Genomic DNA, 18171 nt, shown 5'->3' with positions numbered 1-18171 from the left:
TGTAATTCATTTGAGTACTCGTATAGTTATTGGATTTGACCGCAGTACGTTAGTAATGATAGTTTAATTTAAAATTTTAAAATATTCTTGAAATACTCTTTAAATAAATATATATATATATATATATATACACGTATGAACTTTCAAAATAATATTAATATCCTTATCTATGATAAAAAAAAATTATTTATCTATACTTGAAAGATGATTTATAAATAATAGTGTTATTATTACTAATAAAAATTGTTAAACGTATTTATAAATAGCAAATTCTTTTTTTGTAATACATAATTACCCATTTACCTCATTAAACTATAAACTAAAGGCACTAAAATATTCTAAGCCATGGACTCTCCACTTTCACGCGCTTCATCCTCATAGCAATCGGCCACGACCACGCGCCGCTGCACATTCTTATACGAGTAGCAGCGCGTGATGAGTACATAGACGCACATATTGGCAGCCGAAACGGCAGCCAACAGCCAGTAAAACTTGTCGAGGCGGCTGCTGTTCAAGTCCTTGCCGAACCAGCTCTTACCGGTCCGGCGGGTGATGTTGTCGACCGCCGTGATCAGCAGGCTGCTCAGAAAACTTCCGGCCCCAATTACGCTCAGGTAAAACGCAATGCCGAGGCTCCTCATTGAATCAGGGACTTGATCGTAAAAGTACTCTTGGAGGCCGACGATGGCGAAGCCGTCGCCGATTCCGACGATGAGGAACTGTGGGGCCAACCAGAACACCGACATTGTTTGGGAGGCGGTTTTGGGATTCTCCGCTGCCACGTGGAGCCTCTTTTTCTCAACCACGGCGGCTGTGATCATTGTAGCTATTACGAACAGCATTCCGATGCCGATTCTTTGAAGGATGTTGATGCCTCTCTCGTTGCCGGTGGCTCGCCGGAGTAAGGGTACGAGGAGCTTGTCGTAAATGGTGAGAGAGATGATCATTCCGACGGCGGCCAGACAGAAGATGGTGGTCGGCGGGAGGGTTAACCCGTCGCTGATTTTCCGGTTCAAATTGGCGGCTTGTTTGATGAAGAACGTTGAGGTTTGGCCTACGGCGACTCCGAACGGCAGAGTGGCCAACCATATGGGTATCATGTTCAATATTAGTTTCATCTCCTCCACCTTCGTCACCGTCGCTAGCCGCCATGGACTTTCCTTCTCCGCCGGTGCTCCACTTTCTTCATAAATCGCTGCTTTGTCTAGAAATCTGAATTCCAAAGTTTTAATTTTTATTATTTGGAAATGTATTTAGGAGATTAAAAATGGGGTCGGTGAGCTAACCAAACCGACTACAACAAGTTACTAACTTACGTTACTCGCCCGCTAATTTATATAACCGAACAAGTTACTAATGACCGTAGTATAATTGTTAGTAAACGTAGTAGAACAAATTACTGAATTGTTAGTAGATTTAACCGTAGAATTGGCCGTAGTCGCCAAATTGTGGACTAAGTTTTGTGTTTTAACTACGAAGTTGGTTACCTGTTCTTAACGTAAAGTGAAAGTTTGCCAAATTAGTGTTTTAACGAGTACGATTGTCAAATTACTGAAAAGAAAGTTTAGGAAACTAGTTAGTCCTTCTTACACTGTATGTTCTTTTCAATACAACAACAAATTTTTTACTTGTTTCGATGTATTTTTTTTATTTTTTATTTTGACATATTTCGATCGAGGGTCACATCCAACATGATAGGTTAAGTTAAGTATTCAAAAGATTTATCCCCTAGAATCGTTCATTTACTTTTTTTTTTTTTTTTTTAGTTGTTTCGACGTATTTCTTTTTACTTGGAAAGATGGTAAAGTTAATACTTACTTGAGCTTGTGGGTGTGGTACAAGAACCTCCCATGAGCGTTATTAGCCGTCTTAGGAATTTCATGCAACAAACAAGGATTTGATGGGTAAGGAAGCTTTCTCTTTCGAATGGCTGCCACAAGAACCTGCAACAACGGCGTCAACGGACTTCCAGACGGTCGTCGGTACCGATAAAACGGTCGTCCGATGACAAAAATGATTATAGAAACTGCCATCACCGCTGTAAGAATCAAATCTCCAGCTCCCCAACCGATATGATCCTGTACATAAACAATAACGGTAACGCCAAACAACAATCCAGAACAAAGGCCGAAGTTCCACCAATTGAAGTATGACATTTTTTTCTTTCGTTCTTCTGGATGATCGTCGTCGAATTGATCGGCTCCAAAGCTCTCGAGCGACGGCTTGTGGCCGCCAGTTCCTATGGAGATCAAGTAAATAGCAAGGAAGAAGATGATCTCATGGATCTTCCTTGGTTGTGTGCAGTCCTTATCAGTCCTTTCACACGATTTTAAACTCGAAATCGTGGCCGACATGGTTAATAGAATCAAACCCTGTGGAGAAAATATTTAACCTTGAATTATTGTTTACCATGGACATCATATTCGACATTGATTAAACATAATTTGATATTGACATTAGAGACAAGAAAAGAACGAACCAAGACGTAGAGAACGGAAGAGAGGAGGACGGTAGCGTAGCGGCCAAAGTACGCGTCGGCGAGAAAGCCGCCGAGGAGCGGCATCAAAGTGGTGACGCCGGTCCAGTAATTGACACTCCTGGCCGCCGTCTTCAGCTCTTGATCAAGAACTTTGGTCAAATAAATGATCAAACTTGTGGCGATCCCAAAATAACTCAGCCGCTCACCAAACTCAATGGCTGCAAATCCCATAAGTTTTCAAAAAAAAAGAAAGTTTGATCATTTATGTCAAATAATTGGGAAATTCATTACCTATGATGAACAGAGAGGCTTTCCAAGCACCGGTGGAAGCTCTTAAAGGAACTCTCCCTTTGTAATCAACTGAAGAATCAGCAACCCATTTCTCATCATCACCGCCGCCACCGCCGCCGCCATTGACTTCTGATCTTTGCAATTCTTCTCTCTCGGCCAAGCTTTTCATCATCCCAAAAAAACCCAACACGAAATTTGGTTTCTTTTTGAAAAGCTATCCGCCACCAAAATCTTGGATCTTAGCTGCTCCACTTTCCACTGGTTATATAGCCCAAGATTTTGACCGTAAAACACACTTAATTTTCTTACCCTCTATGGTAAAAATGGAATAGATGACGTAGTTGAAGTTAAAAACAGGAACTTTTTGTCTTGTTTTTTCATGGTGTGGTGTGTGGTTAGTGAGGGAATAGGTTTGGTAGCCAATTTGTGTGGTGGGAAATTTGAGAAGTGGGTTAGAAGCTATACTCATTAAAGTGGAATAATGTTTATATTCCACCATACAATGAATATAATGCAATTTTAAGAAAAATGATTAAGCCCTTACATTTGGTTTAATTCTTTTATTAACATGGTGGGTACCATTTCATCGGGGAAAAGAATTAGTTCAGCACGAATTGGTTGAACACAACTATCTGTGGGAAACACTCGCACACTTTATTAATAAGACCAATCGAGGAGAAATAATATTTGTGGAAACACTAGCACACCTTATTAAGACCCATAGAAAAAAGATAACTATCTGTGGGAAACACTAGCACACCTTCATTAAGACCAATCGAGAAGAGATTTACAAAATACTCAGACTACAACTTTGTATTGTTTGAGATTTCTTAGGATGATGATCTAAATAGGGTGGAGGGGTATTTATAGGTACTCAATCCATTCCTAAAATTTCTCAAGTTTCTTCTAAAATACATAAATCATTTTCTAAATCATTTTCTTAACATAAATATAATTACTCATACAATGGTCCGGCTTAACCTTATTGGGCAAGTGATGATATTTTAACACAAATCTACTCTCATTTACATTTTTTTTAGAATTGAGACAAGAGTAATCTTGAGAATATGATGATTAAGAAAGACTTAAAAAGAATTAAATGTTACGACTTGTACCAACAATTTGCACATTCCTTTTTAGTGGTTCAATCATAAGAATTTTAAAATTAAGCGTGTTTTGTTTGGAGCAATTTTATGTTAGAAAGACGTTTTCACTCTTAAAATCGAAGAGTAAATAACATGATTTTGTCACAAGGGAATGTCAGGACCATTACATGCAGAATTCATATCCAAGTCCTGATTCGAGTCATGGGTATCGATTATTACACTGTTACTTAGTTGAAATAACTTTTAATGCTCGAGCACGAACGGTATCTCCGTACTGGTACGTTATTCAACATTGAACAATACTTGAATGTAAACCCAAAAGCAAAAGGTTTGATTTGTATTGTAATTAATTTGAAATTAAGTTGCCCATTGATTTAATAATGTTGTATGGAAATCTATAATTAAAGCCCTAAGATTTGGTCTAGAGAAAAGCAAGCATATCACTATTTATCAAAGTTTAAAATATTTTAAATTAAACATGATGGATCAAACATTGTTTATTCCCACCATTCCAAAAAATAAATAAATATTGTTCCCACCCAATATAATTAATTAATTAAGAGCTGTCCCCCATGTAATTGACCAACTAAAACCAACTTTTGACCCTTAATTCTCTCTTAATTATTCTATCACATTTTTTAAAAATAAATTCTAATTCATATCCAACGAAATTAATTTATTTAGTTCATAGTTTACACGACGACAAGATATTAAGTACTATTAAAAACATACAGTCTTGTACCATTGTGGATGACTTTTCAAGACCAAACAAATGTTGTTCGAGGGGAAGATTTTTAAGGGTGCAAAAGAAGTAGTAGAAATCATGTAACCCAAGAATTATCGGACAAGAAATGTACTCTGAAAAAAGAGGAGTGGTCCTCGATAAGAGAAAAGTCTTTGTGAAGGGAATGACTAATTTTGAAAAACTCGACTTGAGAATAAAACTAGATAAGAAGAAAATCATGAGCATATGAGTCAACGAAAACAGATACAGACGTTTCGGATAAAGCCAAAAATTAAGTAAAGAACCAACCGCGGAAGAAATCGGTAGATATTCCTTTTGATTGTGGTCATACCACTCCATTTAAAGATCATAATTAAACTACTTTGAATGGTTTCTTCTAGAAAACTTTTTTTTTTTTTAATTTTTAAATCCCCTCTCATCCATCCAATGGCTTACCCATATGACCAAATTCAGGACAGTGAGCTTCTATTGCAGTCTTTAGTGGGACATTATATGTTTGACTTTGACTTTAATTATTCCATGTATGAATGGAATGACAAATATTGGAGAAGTTAATTAGTTAACAAATGTTGACTTTATTTTCCGAAAAGAATTCGGTAAATCAGTAGTCAAACTCGAACAAAAATCGACTAATCTTACCTACATTGTATTCAATATGCGACAATAATCATTCAAAAAGACAAAGGGACATCGTTAGAACTTATGTAATCGTAAGTAAAATGGTTAAGGTTTGTTTGTCATTTTGTTGGAAAAGGAACAAAAGAAAGTTACAGTAAAAGGTAAAAAAAGAAGGCAAAAGAGTGAAAGAGCAGCCAACAGAAGCAGCTTTGGTTTTGGCTTTGGTATTGGCAGTGCGTGTGAGATTCATGGAGGTCAAATCCATCATATTCTCACTAAGATTCTCTCTTCACTTTCATTTTCAATCTCATATCTCTCCCTCTCTCTTCATAATTTGATTTGGATCCCATACCTTCCAAACCAAAATTCTTCAGCTTTTCTTTAAGGAATATATTCTATTCTATATCTTTATCTCTAACCCACATGCTATATGATATGCTAAACAGATTCCCACTAATGTTTTTCATTTGTTTCTCTCGAACCCGATAAGTAACGATCGAAAAGATCACTGATGAGTGTTGATTGAGTTGAACGGACGTTGTTTTTTTAGAAACTTTTGATTTCGTTTGATGGGATAATTCGAGAAAAAAGAATACTTTTCTTTTTACTAATTTGTAAAGAATTAGATTAGATTGCTGTATTTCACTTCAGTGTCTTATCAGTTTCTCATTCTCTTCAACATTTGAAACTGTTCTTTGATGTGTCATTCCATTATTACAACAACTTGATTTGTAATATTGAAAAACAATTGTATTGGTAGCTGAGTCAGAATCATCTTCAACGGGAGATGTTCGTAGTTTAGCAGCCTGATAAATGATAGGAGGGCGGTCTTTCTTTCTATTATTATGGTGTGTTCGATCCTTGTGGAGGGGGAAATTCTACTATGTCTCCAAGCCCTTCTTTCTCGTCCATTCCAAATTTAGAATTATAAATCTGCCCACAAAAGAGAATAATACTTTTGGGTCTGAATCATCAGAAAAGGTTAAAAACTATCATAATTTTCTCCAGCATTACCTTAGCAAAGCAGAGAAAGAGATGGTGATACCAAGTAGTCTAAACAAGATTGGTCCGTCCATGCTATATCAGTAACAATCACTTTATTTGATTGGGGTGTCTGTGGTATGTGGAAGGGTCTTTAAATGGTGCTGGACAATCTCTGTTAAACAAAAGGAAGTTTTACTACTTTACATCTGTTCTGTTTGATGATGAAAGTCTCACATCGGCTAATTTAGGGAATGATCATGGATTTATAAACAAAGAATACTCTCTCCATTGGTATGAAGCCTTTTGAGGAAGCCCAAAGTAAAGTCATGAGAGCTTATGCTGAAAGTGGACAATATCATACCATTGTAGAGAGTCGTGTTCGTCTAACATGTTCAAACAGTACTATATCTTCAAACATATAATAATCTTATCAATACTCCCAAAATATCTATCTATAGATCATAACAATGATCGAGGATGAGTTTAATATCAAATTTGGAACCGTTAATAGCATATTTAGATAACGGAAGCACTTTTCAAATTCTATGAACGAAACTATTGGAAAAATGGATGTTGTTTAAAAGGGAGTAAAAGAGGAGAAAATGTATAAGAAGATTATGAACAAGTGAAAAGGTTGAAATAGCCGCCCACCTCTGCAGAAGTCAACAAGTTATCAAAAAGCCAATGACAAAACTATTTTGCAAAACAAACTTCTCATCTAACCATACCACTATTGTAACTGTAGCACTAGTGGCGTTTTGTGATGGAACCTAAAATCCACTAAGCTGTAATCGAGTGGACACTTAGGTAAAACATGTGGAAACCAGAAGATTAAAGCGATTATGATGGTTGACCATGAAGACTTGGTCTTATTGGACTAATCAATGGGAAAGAACTATTACAAAAACGGGTCGAATATAGCTTTTCGACCAAGAAGACAGCAAGAACAAAGCATAGCATCAAATGAACCAGAACCGAAAGAAAATGAAAACAGTTATCACTTTGGTCTTATCAACAAATCTACAGCAACTGAGCAATTCTAAGAAAGCTAAAAAAACCCTACAGAAGCTAGAAAAATATTGAAGAATAGTGGTACCTGAGTTAGTAAATATAGCAATGATGCCCAGGGAAAGCAATTCCATCCCTGTGGATAATGATATCTCTAACTTATCAGTCCAAGCCTGTTAAAGCTCCTATAGTGTATTTGACATTAGGTGCATGAGATATGTACGTCATTAATACTATGAATACAGGTCAACCAAAATGGATGTGAGGCTAAACGACTAAAGGTATAAAGGGACTTACTACCTACAAAATGCGACTTTTCGATCAATGCATTATGTAGCACTCAATCATAAAGATTGGCTCTATAAGACAGTCGGATTCTAAACTTCAAGAAATCAATCACAAAGACAGCCCCAGTAGTGATTGGATATGCTTGTGAGTCACAGAGGCAATAGCAGATGTGTAATTGCAGACAATATGCTTGGACAAAAAATAACGAAGGATGCGATTCTACTATCATCTGACAAGTACAGCTAAAATGGGCGGGTGAAGTGCTCTATCAATAATATTTTATTTTCCTGTGCAATTTTCAGGACTTCTTAATTGAAATCATCACACAGAATGCAATATAGAGACAGTTTATCGGTATTCACAGAAGGGAGAAAAAGAAAACTTTCTTTAAAGAATATGATTGAAAACAGAAACTACCATGCTCTAAATGAAGCTGACGCTAATCTAGAAGATAGACCATGAGTCTGTTCTGGGATCGCGAACTTCGCTTATGTTTCATGGTTGATTTGCATAGTATAATCTGCCTAAATACTCAAATGATACTGGTTCTTCATGTTTTTTTTTTTTTTTTTTTTTTTTTTTTCCTTCAATTGTAGGTTAATAATGAAAGCATTGCACCAAATAAAATTGGTTTACCCTTTAAAATGGAAGCTACATAAGAATTCTAAGGCTGTACGAAATTAGGAAGAGGGTAGGCTAACACCCAGCATGTAAAAGAGTTTCCACCAAATTTACTTGGTGAAAGGGAACTCTAGAATAAGGGATTAGAATTTCGCTACTTTGCACACGTATACGTGTAAATTTCAGTGGTATAGAAGTTGTCTAAACCCTTTTAATTCAATATCAAAAAGTGCCAAAATGTATTGCAACCAATGAGCCAACCAGCAGATAAGATCACATAATTATTTGTCATATCTAGCATAATAGCAAAGACAATTCTAATAAAGCTAAAAGAACCTATAGAAGCAAGCAAATGTTTAAGAATAACGATACCTTGAGGTTTGTTTTACAGCGCCTATATTTGGCCAAAGCTATCTTCATCCCTGTTGATAATGCTATCTCCAATTTAACTGGCTAAGCACATTTAAGTACCTGTACAAGTATTTGACATAAAGTGCTTGAGATAGTGCGCCATTAATATTATCTCTAGAAGGCAATCGAAGGATGGCAACTCGCTACAGGGTTCAAAAAAGAATACAACAATGTGTTACTCGATGCCCAATCCCTTCCCACAGCTTCTGTAATTTCATTGACTTGTTGAAATTACAAAAAGAAGGCAGATTGCCCATCCCCTCAGAATTAAATTTCTTATAAAAAAAAAAGTTTCAAATGGGATGTGAGGTAAGAGGTATCAAAATCTGTAAGGAAAGATTAATAATGACACCAAGTAATAGCCATAAAAACTAGTGATTCAAGAAAACTATTAAATGATCTTTCCTTATCATAAAAGATGCCGCTATTTTGCGCACACATAATGGTCCAGAAGAAAGTTCTAATAAGATTACACCAAAGAATCTCTTTTCCGCCCTTGAAAGGATGCCCAAGCAGAACAGATGGTAAGAGAGCATTCAAATTGTACAAAGTGACTATATGACATTGACAGTGGGATTTTACATTTGATGGCATCAATCATAAAGTTAGCACTAGCATATAATTGGATATACTTGTGAGCTGACGGAGAGCCGCATAAAGTACCAATTGCATAAACATTGCACAAGATCTGCTTATAAAACAACAAACAGAAGAATATGAAAGGATGGTGGGATGCTACCATCATCAAACAAGTGCAGCTCGAATGGATGGCTGAAGTTCTCTGTAATAATATTCATGTTGCTGTACAATACTGTGTTCCTTGGATTGAAAACACCAAAAGGAATGCAATATCAGACAAATTTCTTCCCATTCAAAAAGGAAGGAAAGAGGTTTCTTTCTTTCTTTTCTTTTCTATCTGGACCTAAGAAGCACAAACACAAACCAATTTCTAAAGAACAAGGACACGTCCATTGGGGACATGTTCTTTTCTTTATTATTACTTCAATATATATGGAAATTTAACATAAAATACTAGACATACTCCGTTAAAAAACATAAAATGGCAAGTACTCTAATTTAGTTTAACTTACTGAAAGCTAAGAAAAAATAAAACGTAATTTAAGCGGTGAATAACCGACAACAAAGAGAAACTTACCTTTTCCTACAAAAGGTTGGCTATAAAGGATGGAATACACAATCTGCCTTACTATTAGAGGAAGGACAAAGGACAAGTTGAAGGCCTGAAGAGTCTTCAGAAAATTTGTACTGTATAAGAACAACCTAGAAAAATATGATTAGCATTTTTCCACATGGCCTTTACCAGAATGCACCAATTTGGTTCAAGTACTGTTTGGATAGTAGCCTGGAATTTTATCATCAGTGTTAACTGTTGAGGCCTCAGAGATAAAATCAAATGAGAAATTTAATCATCCATTGCATTGGCAATTATACTATCCTATCATTGAAGAAAGTCTGGGAAAAATGGTAATCTTCTCGGAAATAGATATGAAATAATATCTTGAAAGAGAAAGACCAGATGAATCTGAGACCATAAGAATTAGCAACTCCAAATCTTGATCATACAGATTTGTTCTTAGATCCAGTAACCAATCATTGTTTTGAGCATTCCAACTGTGGTATTCCATATCTTGGGAAAATTTTGAGCAAGAATGTTATCTGAATGCATAGATTAGGTCAAATCCACCCCAGTTGTATTATTCTTCATGAAATCCTTGACACTTAAAAGATGAGATAGAGTTCCGAGGGCTATAGTTGGAGAAGTTAGTGTAAAATTTAGGAGTCCATCCCACCTCCTCTTTATGGATGCTGACCCCAATAGAAGAAAGCACTGAATTGGATCCAGAAGAGGGAAAAACAACGACAACTAAGTGGTGGAGGTGATCATTTGAGATTTCAATATTTATTGGTCATTTGAAGTAGATGAATTCTATGAATAAGAGAATAGTTAGTTAGAGATGTGAACAACCAATTCACCTCAAGCAAAACTGCTAAAGAGAAGCAAATTTGACTAGTGGCTCCAATTCTGAAATGCCTTCTTCCTCATGAGACAGTGTAGACATACTTTGAGAAAAGCAGTCCATGACATACTGCTAATTTCCATGATACCACGAAAAGAGGATGTGTTACAGTGACCAAGCCCACAAATGTGCAAATACACACGGGCACTTGCGCGGGGCAAGTAAACACTATACAGTATCTGATGAGAAATTTAGACAGTTGAAGTTTTAACACAAACTAAAGATAGTAGTTACACCATAACTTTAAGCTTGTTTAAACTGTGTCAAGTGAAAATATTAGGAAGAGTTAACACTCTTGATAGACTTTTGAGGAAGACGTCTTCGTTGTTTGGCCCATTCTATTGCATCTTTAGTCAGGAGGTGTAAGAAGATCTAGATCATATCCTTTGGAGCTATGACTTTGCACCTTTTGTTTAGAGTTTTTTTCTTTCAAGTGTTCGGTTTTTGGCACGCCAGACATACAGATCATAGGGAGATTCTTGAGGAGTCCTTCCTCCATCTGCCTTTTCAAGATCAAGGGAGGTTTTTGTGGTAAGCTGTGGTGTGTGCGGTGTTTTGATGTGTGGTTCTTAACAAGATTCATTGTTTCTTGTTAATCATGATATCCACAAAAATTTCTACAGTGTGCTCATTCAGGGTTGAAGCATTCTTCCATTATAAAATCTTCCACTTTTTTATGCTTTTACAAGAAGAGAATCAAACTAATAATCTGCCTACAAGCAACATGTAAACGAAACATATTTGTGACAACAAATTGTGGAGTGAATAGACAGACATAAAGAGTTAATAAGTCAGTGCATTATACAAGACATTTACAGTGGATATGCAATAAAGTATTTCTCAGACATCTCAAAAACTAAACAAGTCCAATAGTTATGCTTAAACGAGAAGGTATTTTATACATACTTTGAAAGGCATCAAAATCAGCTAACCTTCCTATGATACATTATCAGCCTTTCCAGCTCAACTGCAGCAATTCCATAACACAATCCAGTTGAAGTTTTCTTCTTCAACCAATATGGTTGCAGTACTACAATGACTTCAGAATATGAACTCCTGGACTCAGTTCGACCGAGTTTTCATTGGTTTGAATCTGTAACTCCCATCCTGCTCCAAACTCATATCATAAACTTCCGAATATGAACCCTCGGATCGCCTTGAATCCTTGCCTTTTCCATACTGTCTATTACCATTATGCATCTGAGGACTAGGAACCCTTTGTCTTCTATCAAATCCAATTTGTCCTGAATTCAACTGCCTCTTAGAAGACTCGAGGTTTCTTCCATTTTCCTGACTCCTGAATTTACGACCATTGTTACTACTTGATGATACCATAGAACTCTTCTGATAATAATCATCTGTATCCGAGTAATCTGAATTAGCTTCTCCTTCACTCACTGACCCACTTCTCGGTTTCCGGTTAGAAGACCTCCGGTGAGTCTCAAAATCATCTACTTGAAAACTCGTTTCAATTCCATTTCCAGCTTCTGAGCCCAAGCTCGAAGATCTCTTAGAAGAATGGAGGTTTCTTCCCTTTTCCCGATTCCTGAATTTACCCTCGTATGTCTTTCCTTTTCGACCATTGCTACTTGATGGAACCAAGGAACTCCTCGTATAATAATCAGAGTAATTTGAATTAGCTTCTTCTTCACTGACTGACCCAATTCTTAATTTCCGGTTAGAAGACCTCCGGGGAGTCTTTAAATCATCTTCTTGAAAACTAGTTGCAGTTTGATTTCCATCTTCGGAATCCAAACTCGAAGAACCCTCCGACCCTGTTATACTTCTGTACGGCTTTACACTGTGAACCACACCTTTCGGGAAAAACCTAGCGGAAGGAAGTTCATCAACCGTCTCAAACAATTGAGGCCCATCTCTTTCCGTCCACAAATCGAATCCACCGGGCCTCTGAAACCTATCCGCCAAGACCTTCACCTGCTCATCGGCGCCAACAGAGAACAAATTGGGAGCCTTCTCCACAACCTCCCACGGCCTCTCCAGCTCGGACACAGCCGCCTTAAGTTCAGCCCGCTTACGCATCTCATATATCTGGCGTTCGCGACACAACCGGGCCTTGAGCAACTGCTTAGCTTTCTTAGCCTGCATCCGCTTCCACTGCCACTTCGACACTCCGCCTGGATAAGTTCTTGGACCTCCACCCATTCGAATAACCGTCGTGATCTTCGTAGCGGTCCGTATCCCATTGGGAAGGTACAAAAGGCGGTTTGAACCAGTTATGGACTGAGAGAAAGAGAATAACGGCGGTGGTCGAGGAGGGTTTGAAATTGCGAGTGAGATTGGGAAAATTGGCATTTCTTCGTCGATAATTTGAAGCCGAAGAAATCAAACGAAACGACAACTTCCAAATTGCAGATGGCTGAATGCTGCAAAATTGTGGCGGAGGAGGAGGAGGAGGAGGTGCCGAGATATTCAGTGGCGGATTGAATTTTATGGGCCGCCGGAGAATGTCAAGATCTTCAGCCGAATACTGAAAGGCCCATAACGCAAAAGCCCAATGGGCTTATACTATTTTGAGAATGATTTTGCATGAATAAAAAAAAAACAATTAAAATCTCATTTCATGAAAACATAATTTCCACGTATTATTAAGAAGTAGATAGCATAAAAAAAAATTAATTAATTAAAGAAAAAAAAAAGGTTTTGAAAATCATTAATTTCAACCATGAATATATTTATATAAAATTGATGTCATAATTTAATAATAAAGTGGTCAGAAGTTAATTATAAAAAAAAAAAAAAAAAAAAAAAAAGGAAAAGAAACATGTTGCTTACAATATAATGGACACATTAATTATAGAATAGAATAAGGAAGCTTTGGTTGCTTAAAAAAATTATGAACAAAAAGGCAATATGTTTTCAATTTTCAGAACATGATCTGATATGTAGGCTGTAGATTCCACGTTGACCATTGGCAACCTCTGCCACTCCATTGCTAGCAACCACTTTGTCGACTGCTCAAAAGTCGACCCCACCTTGGTCGGCGGTCGACTTTTATAATATCGTCTTTTATAGTATGAATTGCTTCTAAAAGTCGAGATTTCTTCACAAACTATAAGTTCTTTTAGCATGGTTTCTCATAAACCAACATAAGTTCTTTTATTAAGTCTACTGCTAATTGATATCGTTCGCTTTGATCTGTTACGTATTATCGTTAGCCTCACGGGTTAAAAATGTGTCTACTAGGGAGATATTTTCATACCCTTATAAGAAATATTCGTTTATCTCTCTAACTAGTGTGCAATCTCACAATCCACCCCTTAGAGGCCGAGCATCCTCGCTAGCACACCACCCCATGCATGTCTCTGGTACTATTTGTAACAGCCCAAGTCCAAGCCCATCACTAACGAATATTTTCTCCTTTGGCCCGTTACATATCACCTTATGATTTTAAAACGCGTATACTAGACACGTTTCTGTTAGGTTATGGAATTTGCAGCTTATTTATACCTTAGTGAACGGTAAGTTATATCTGGTAAAGTTATATATGGTAGGTAGATATATATAATAGATGATTATATCTGGTAAAGCTATATATATAGTAAGCTAAACCATATATATATATATAGAGAGAGAGCTTTGAAAATGTATTTTCTGTAATCTTGTATTCTATATACCTCAAGTCATCAATACAAAACCTTTAATCATATATTCTCCTTGCATCTTCTCTATCCTGCTTTTTGTGTTCATCTAGATCGAGTATGTGCGTTGTTGTGCGATCCTAACAGTTTCCACATCCGTATAAAAAATGTTTTGTTTCCCTCTCCAACAAATAATGGATCTGAGACACATGGTTCTAGGGAAAATATCTAGTAGGTCACTTAACATATGATTGCTCCAAACAAACATATATAACTTTAAAATTTATACGATTGAGCCACCAAAAAGAAATGTACATCATGTTAGTATAGATAATAACTTAAATTTTTTAAGCATTTTTTAACGTTCAAAATAGAGTTATAAATTAATATTTAATTGTTTCAATAAAATAAAATAAAATAAAATAAAAATTTTATATAATTATCACAGCTTTACATATAAACACATAAACGATCTTGTTCCCTCGACTACAAACCTAGGTGTACATGTTTTATATTTCCAACGTCACACCACACGTGTGTGCACCCCCAAACTTTCCCGCATTTCCCCAAACGCGCCCAATTAATTTTATTAATTTAAAACAGACCCCTCCTTCCTCCCCCCACTCCCCAAAATTGGATCTAAAACCCCTATTTAATTCCAATCGCTCAAACTCTGTTAATCGCAGCTCCAAATATATGGCTCCATTTCTCTTCCTTCTCTTCATCTTCGCCAGTGCTCTTCTCGATTCCGCCGCCGTCGCAGCCGAACCGCCGTCCGTTAGGAAGCTCGGGAACCACTGGACTGCGGCGGCTGTTTCTTCGAGTCCGTCTGAAGCGCCGCAAAGTGAAATCAAAGTATTGGAGAATCGTGAGCATCACAAGTCGAGGGATATGTCTATTGCCGGTGGGGGTGTGATATTGGGCGGACTCGCTACCACTTTTTTTGTGGCCATTATTTGTTACATTAGAGCTACCAAACGACAGAACTCAGAGGTGAAGTGAAGTGAACTTCTGAAACGACATGTCGTTAGCTGTTACTTGTAATTGTAATTATCCGTAAGTATAAGGGTCAAAGAATAAAAATAAATATTATGTAGGTACTTTTTTTTTTACCTAATCTGAGGCTGAATTTGAATGATAATTTGCACACAAACAAATAAAATACTAAAGAATCAATCCACTATTACTTAAATTTTGATTTAATTTAAATTAAATGCCTATGTGTTATTATTTAATAGGAGATGTAGCTTAAATGGTAGAGCGTTTTCTTTGTATATGAGAGGTACATGGATTGATGCCCGAAAAAATGGACATTTTAATCTCGATTTTTTATTTTTTTTTTTTTACTTTTACGTGATAATTTAAAATTTATTCTTTTCTATATATTATGATAAAATTTGATGATTATATTCTGAAATTATTTTTACTTAGATTAAATTTATTTTTAACTCATGTATCACGTCAAAAGGGGATGTAGCTCAGATGGTAGAGCGCTCGCTTAGCATGCGAGAGGTACGGGGATCGATACCCCGCATCTCCATTTTTCTATTTTTGTATTTTAAAAAACTGAATCTAGAAAAAGTAAAATTCACGTTGTGTAAACAACCGTGGGCGTGCCGGAGTGGTTATCGGGCATGACTAGAAATCATGTGGGCTCTGCCCGCGCAGGTTCGAATCCTGCCGCTCACGTTTAATTTTACTCATGAATAAATAAATATTATTTTCTTTGAACGAATGTTTCAGTATGAATATAAATAAAATCTCATTAAGTATGCTTTTTTTTTTTTTGTTTTTTTTTTGTGCTCTATAAAATAATTAGAGGTTATACTACTAGGTCTGCTAGTTTCTAATTAATACCCAAAAAAAATATAAATGTTCAAATTTAAAGATTTTTAACTTATAATCACAAACTCTATACCAATAAAATTTTAAAATTAATTCTTATGATTTGATAAAATTTTAAAAAATAATCTATACCGAGATTTATAAAATTATACCAATAAAATTTTAACTTCTTAGAATTTTAGCGAACTATTTTTCATTTTATTTAAATGATAGGGACTAATTTTATAATTTAACTTATTGTTATGAGTAATCATCTAATATTAAATAAAGTAATATACAATGCATATATTATTTTATATTCTAGTAATGATAAATTAGTGATAAAGATAATAACTAACAACGGTATGAATAAGTGTTGATAGTCATCTATCCTTACTAGACATCGGTTAGTGGAGCGTATATCAAATATAGACCTCGGTTATTGATATGTCTAAATTATTAATACATATATTAGATAAGTCTATTAGTAATTATATTTGTTATTAAAATAACAATTTATTCAATTGGTTTTATTTATTATTTGAGCTAAAAAAAAATCCATAATCTATTGTGTTCTGGAAGCGAAATTTGAATGATAATTTCCACCCAACAAATAAGGTGTGCATTGCCATTAAAGTTTATAATTAAATATATTATTCTAGTCTCAATTTTTTTTTTTAAAATTAATTTTCTAAAATTGAGTATAACTATTTTTTTTAAAGAATTTTAAAAATATTGTTAATTTTCTAAAATTGAGTATTAGTATTTTTTTTTATTTCGGTTTTTATACTTAAATTTTTTTTATCCCTTTATCCTTTGCTATATTATGATGGTTTTTTTTAAATTTATTTTTATTGTTTGGTAATTAATATTTTAAATATATTAAATATATTAATATATTTTTAGACATAGAAAAGAGGATGTAATTCAGATGATATAGTGTTCGCTTAATATGTAAGAGGTACAGAGATCAATGCTCCAAATATCCATTCAAAGAGATGAGTATGAGGTATGAAACATATCTCCTATTTCATATTAATTCCATATTTATTTGCGGGGTTAGTGTTAGAGATTCAAACCCCTTAGTAACTTTTTATTCTCAAATTCTTTTTTATTATTTGTGATTATTTAAAATTTTATTTTTTGCTATTTTAGGATAAACTTTGTTATTATTAGTATTTAGCCTCATAATATTTGGAAATTATCAAGTAAAATACTAAAAGTATCACTTCACCATTACTTAAATTTTGAATTTTAATTAGATTAGATTTATTTTGAACATATGTGTCACGTCAATAGGGGATGTAGCTCAGATGGTAGAGCGCTCGCTTAGCATGCGAGAGGTACGGGGATCGATACCCCGCATCTCCACTTTTTTTATTTTTGTATATTAATAACAAATAAATTTATTATTTATAAATTCGCCTCGTGTACAGAATCGTGGGCGTGCCGGAGTGGTTATCGGGCATGACTAGAAATCATGTGGGCTCTGCCCGCGCAGGTTCGAATCCTGCCGCTCACGTTTTGCCTTATTATTTTGTTTTTCTTTTCTACCTGATTATTCTGTTATTTTGTTTTTCTTATTTTTATTTATTTTTCTACCAAGCACACGCTTTTTAATTTTTAATTTTAATTTTTTTTTCTATTTCTACCCGATTATTCTGTTATTTTTTTTTAATTTCTGATTGAGAGTATTTTATATTATTTTTTTAAAGATATTATTTATTATAGGAACATGATATCATTTTTGCTTATGAAATTAAAAAAAAATCTATATTTAAAATAGGAATTCTTAATTTTTTTTTATTTTAATATTCTTAAACTTATTCATAAACATTCAAAAGTAGCCTCGATATACTTAAAAAAAATTAATTTTTTTACCGTTAATATATTAACGAAAATTATTCATCTACCGCTCGTATATCATCTCTTTCTTTAAATTTTTGCTATCATCTTCAACTTAGAACTATTTCTTATTTTGTACTCGCATCTCTTCCCCTTCTTAAATATTTTCTTAATTCTTTTCTTTCATTAATCCATCTCGGAAATTTCTCTCAATTTTTTTAATCTCTTCTTAAATATCAAAACCATAAATAAAAAAAAAAACAAAAAAAAAAAACTCTCTTATTTCTTTGCATATATTAAAATAAAAATACAA

At 35.0% G+C, this 18171-nt stretch overlaps 2 protein-coding genes and 4 non-coding genes across 10 annotated transcripts; 4 read left to right on the top strand and 2 right to left on the bottom strand.

Moving 5' to 3' along the window:
• Window positions 1-273: 273 nt before the first annotated feature.
• On the bottom strand, window positions 274-3188 carry LOC111781309 (protein NRT1/ PTR FAMILY 5.6). The gene is made up of 4 exons (XM_023661822.2): window positions 2771-3188; window positions 2480-2697; window positions 1819-2372; window positions 274-1212 (listed from the first exon to the last, which is right to left on the bottom strand). Exons 1-4 carry the CDS (start codon window positions 2940-2942, stop codon window positions 339-341), a joined length of 1818 nt encoding a protein of 605 aa, XP_023517590.2. The 5' UTR covers window positions 2943-3188; the 3' UTR covers window positions 274-338.
• A 2688-nt stretch (window positions 3189-5876) lies between these two features.
• Window positions 5877-13031, bottom strand: EMB1513 (copper ion transmembrane transporter). Of its 5 annotated transcripts, none has more exons than XM_087120100.1 (6): window positions 11523-13031; window positions 9291-9370; window positions 8513-8611; window positions 7320-7416; window positions 6254-6395; window positions 5877-6172 (listed from the first exon to the last, which is right to left on the bottom strand). In XM_087120100.1, the coding sequence occupies exon 1, from the start codon at window positions 12901-12903 to the stop codon at window positions 11653-11655; it is 1251 nt and encodes a 416-aa protein (XP_086976226.1). In that variant the 5' UTR covers window positions 12904-13031; the 3' UTR covers window positions 5877-6172; window positions 6254-6395; window positions 7320-7416; window positions 8513-8611; window positions 9291-9370; window positions 11523-11652. The 5 variants fall into 5 exon arrangements, with proteins under 5 accessions (XP_086976226.1, XP_023517592.2, XP_086976227.1 ...); XM_023661824.2 differs by having other exon boundaries at window positions 7320-7367; XM_087120101.1 differs by lacking the exon at window positions 7320-7416.
• A 2625-nt stretch (window positions 13032-15656) lies between these two features.
• TRNAA-AGC (transfer RNA alanine (anticodon AGC)) lies at window positions 15657-15729 on the top strand. The gene has a single exon. It is a non-coding gene; the product is annotated as a tRNA-Ala (tRNA).
• A 67-nt stretch (window positions 15730-15796) lies between these two features.
• On the top strand, window positions 15797-15878 carry TRNAS-AGA (transfer RNA serine (anticodon AGA)). The gene has a single exon. It is a non-coding gene; the product is annotated as a tRNA-Ser (tRNA).
• Window positions 15879-17311: 1433 nt separating this feature from the next.
• TRNAA-AGC (transfer RNA alanine (anticodon AGC)) lies at window positions 17312-17384 on the top strand. The gene has a single exon. It is a non-coding gene; the product is annotated as a tRNA-Ala (tRNA).
• A 69-nt stretch (window positions 17385-17453) lies between these two features.
• TRNAS-AGA (transfer RNA serine (anticodon AGA)) lies at window positions 17454-17535 on the top strand. The gene has a single exon. It is a non-coding gene; the product is annotated as a tRNA-Ser (tRNA).
• Window positions 17536-18171: the final 636 nt, after the last annotated feature.

Source organism: Cucurbita pepo, chromosome 19, assembly GCF_057944985.1.
Source record: "Cucurbita pepo subsp. pepo isolate OVF chromosome 19, ASM5794498v1, whole genome shotgun sequence".
Taxonomy (NCBI): domain Eukaryota; kingdom Viridiplantae; phylum Streptophyta; class Magnoliopsida; order Cucurbitales; family Cucurbitaceae; genus Cucurbita; species Cucurbita pepo.
Note: the sequence above shows the minus strand (reverse complement) of the source record. Positions and strands in the feature narration are given on the sequence as shown.

Bases quoted from the DNA above. Each gene is read 5' to 3' on its own strand.
- LOC111781309 (XM_023661822.2), bottom strand. From the start codon at position 2,942: ATGATGAAAAGCTTGGCCGAGAGAGAAGAATTGCAAAGATCAGAAGTC. The intron at 2,698-2,770 runs GTAATGAATTTC...TGGGATTTGCAG, and splicing joins AGCCTCTCTGTTCATCATAG to CCATTGAGTTTGGTGAGCGG. The intron at 1,213-1,818 runs GTAAGTATTAAC...TTTGGAATTCAG, and splicing joins TACCACACCCACAAGCTCAA to ATTTCTAGACAAAGCAGCGA.
- EMB1513 (XM_087120100.1), bottom strand. From the start codon at position 12,903: ATGCCAATTTTCCCAATCTCACTCGCAATTTCAAACCCTCCTCGACCA.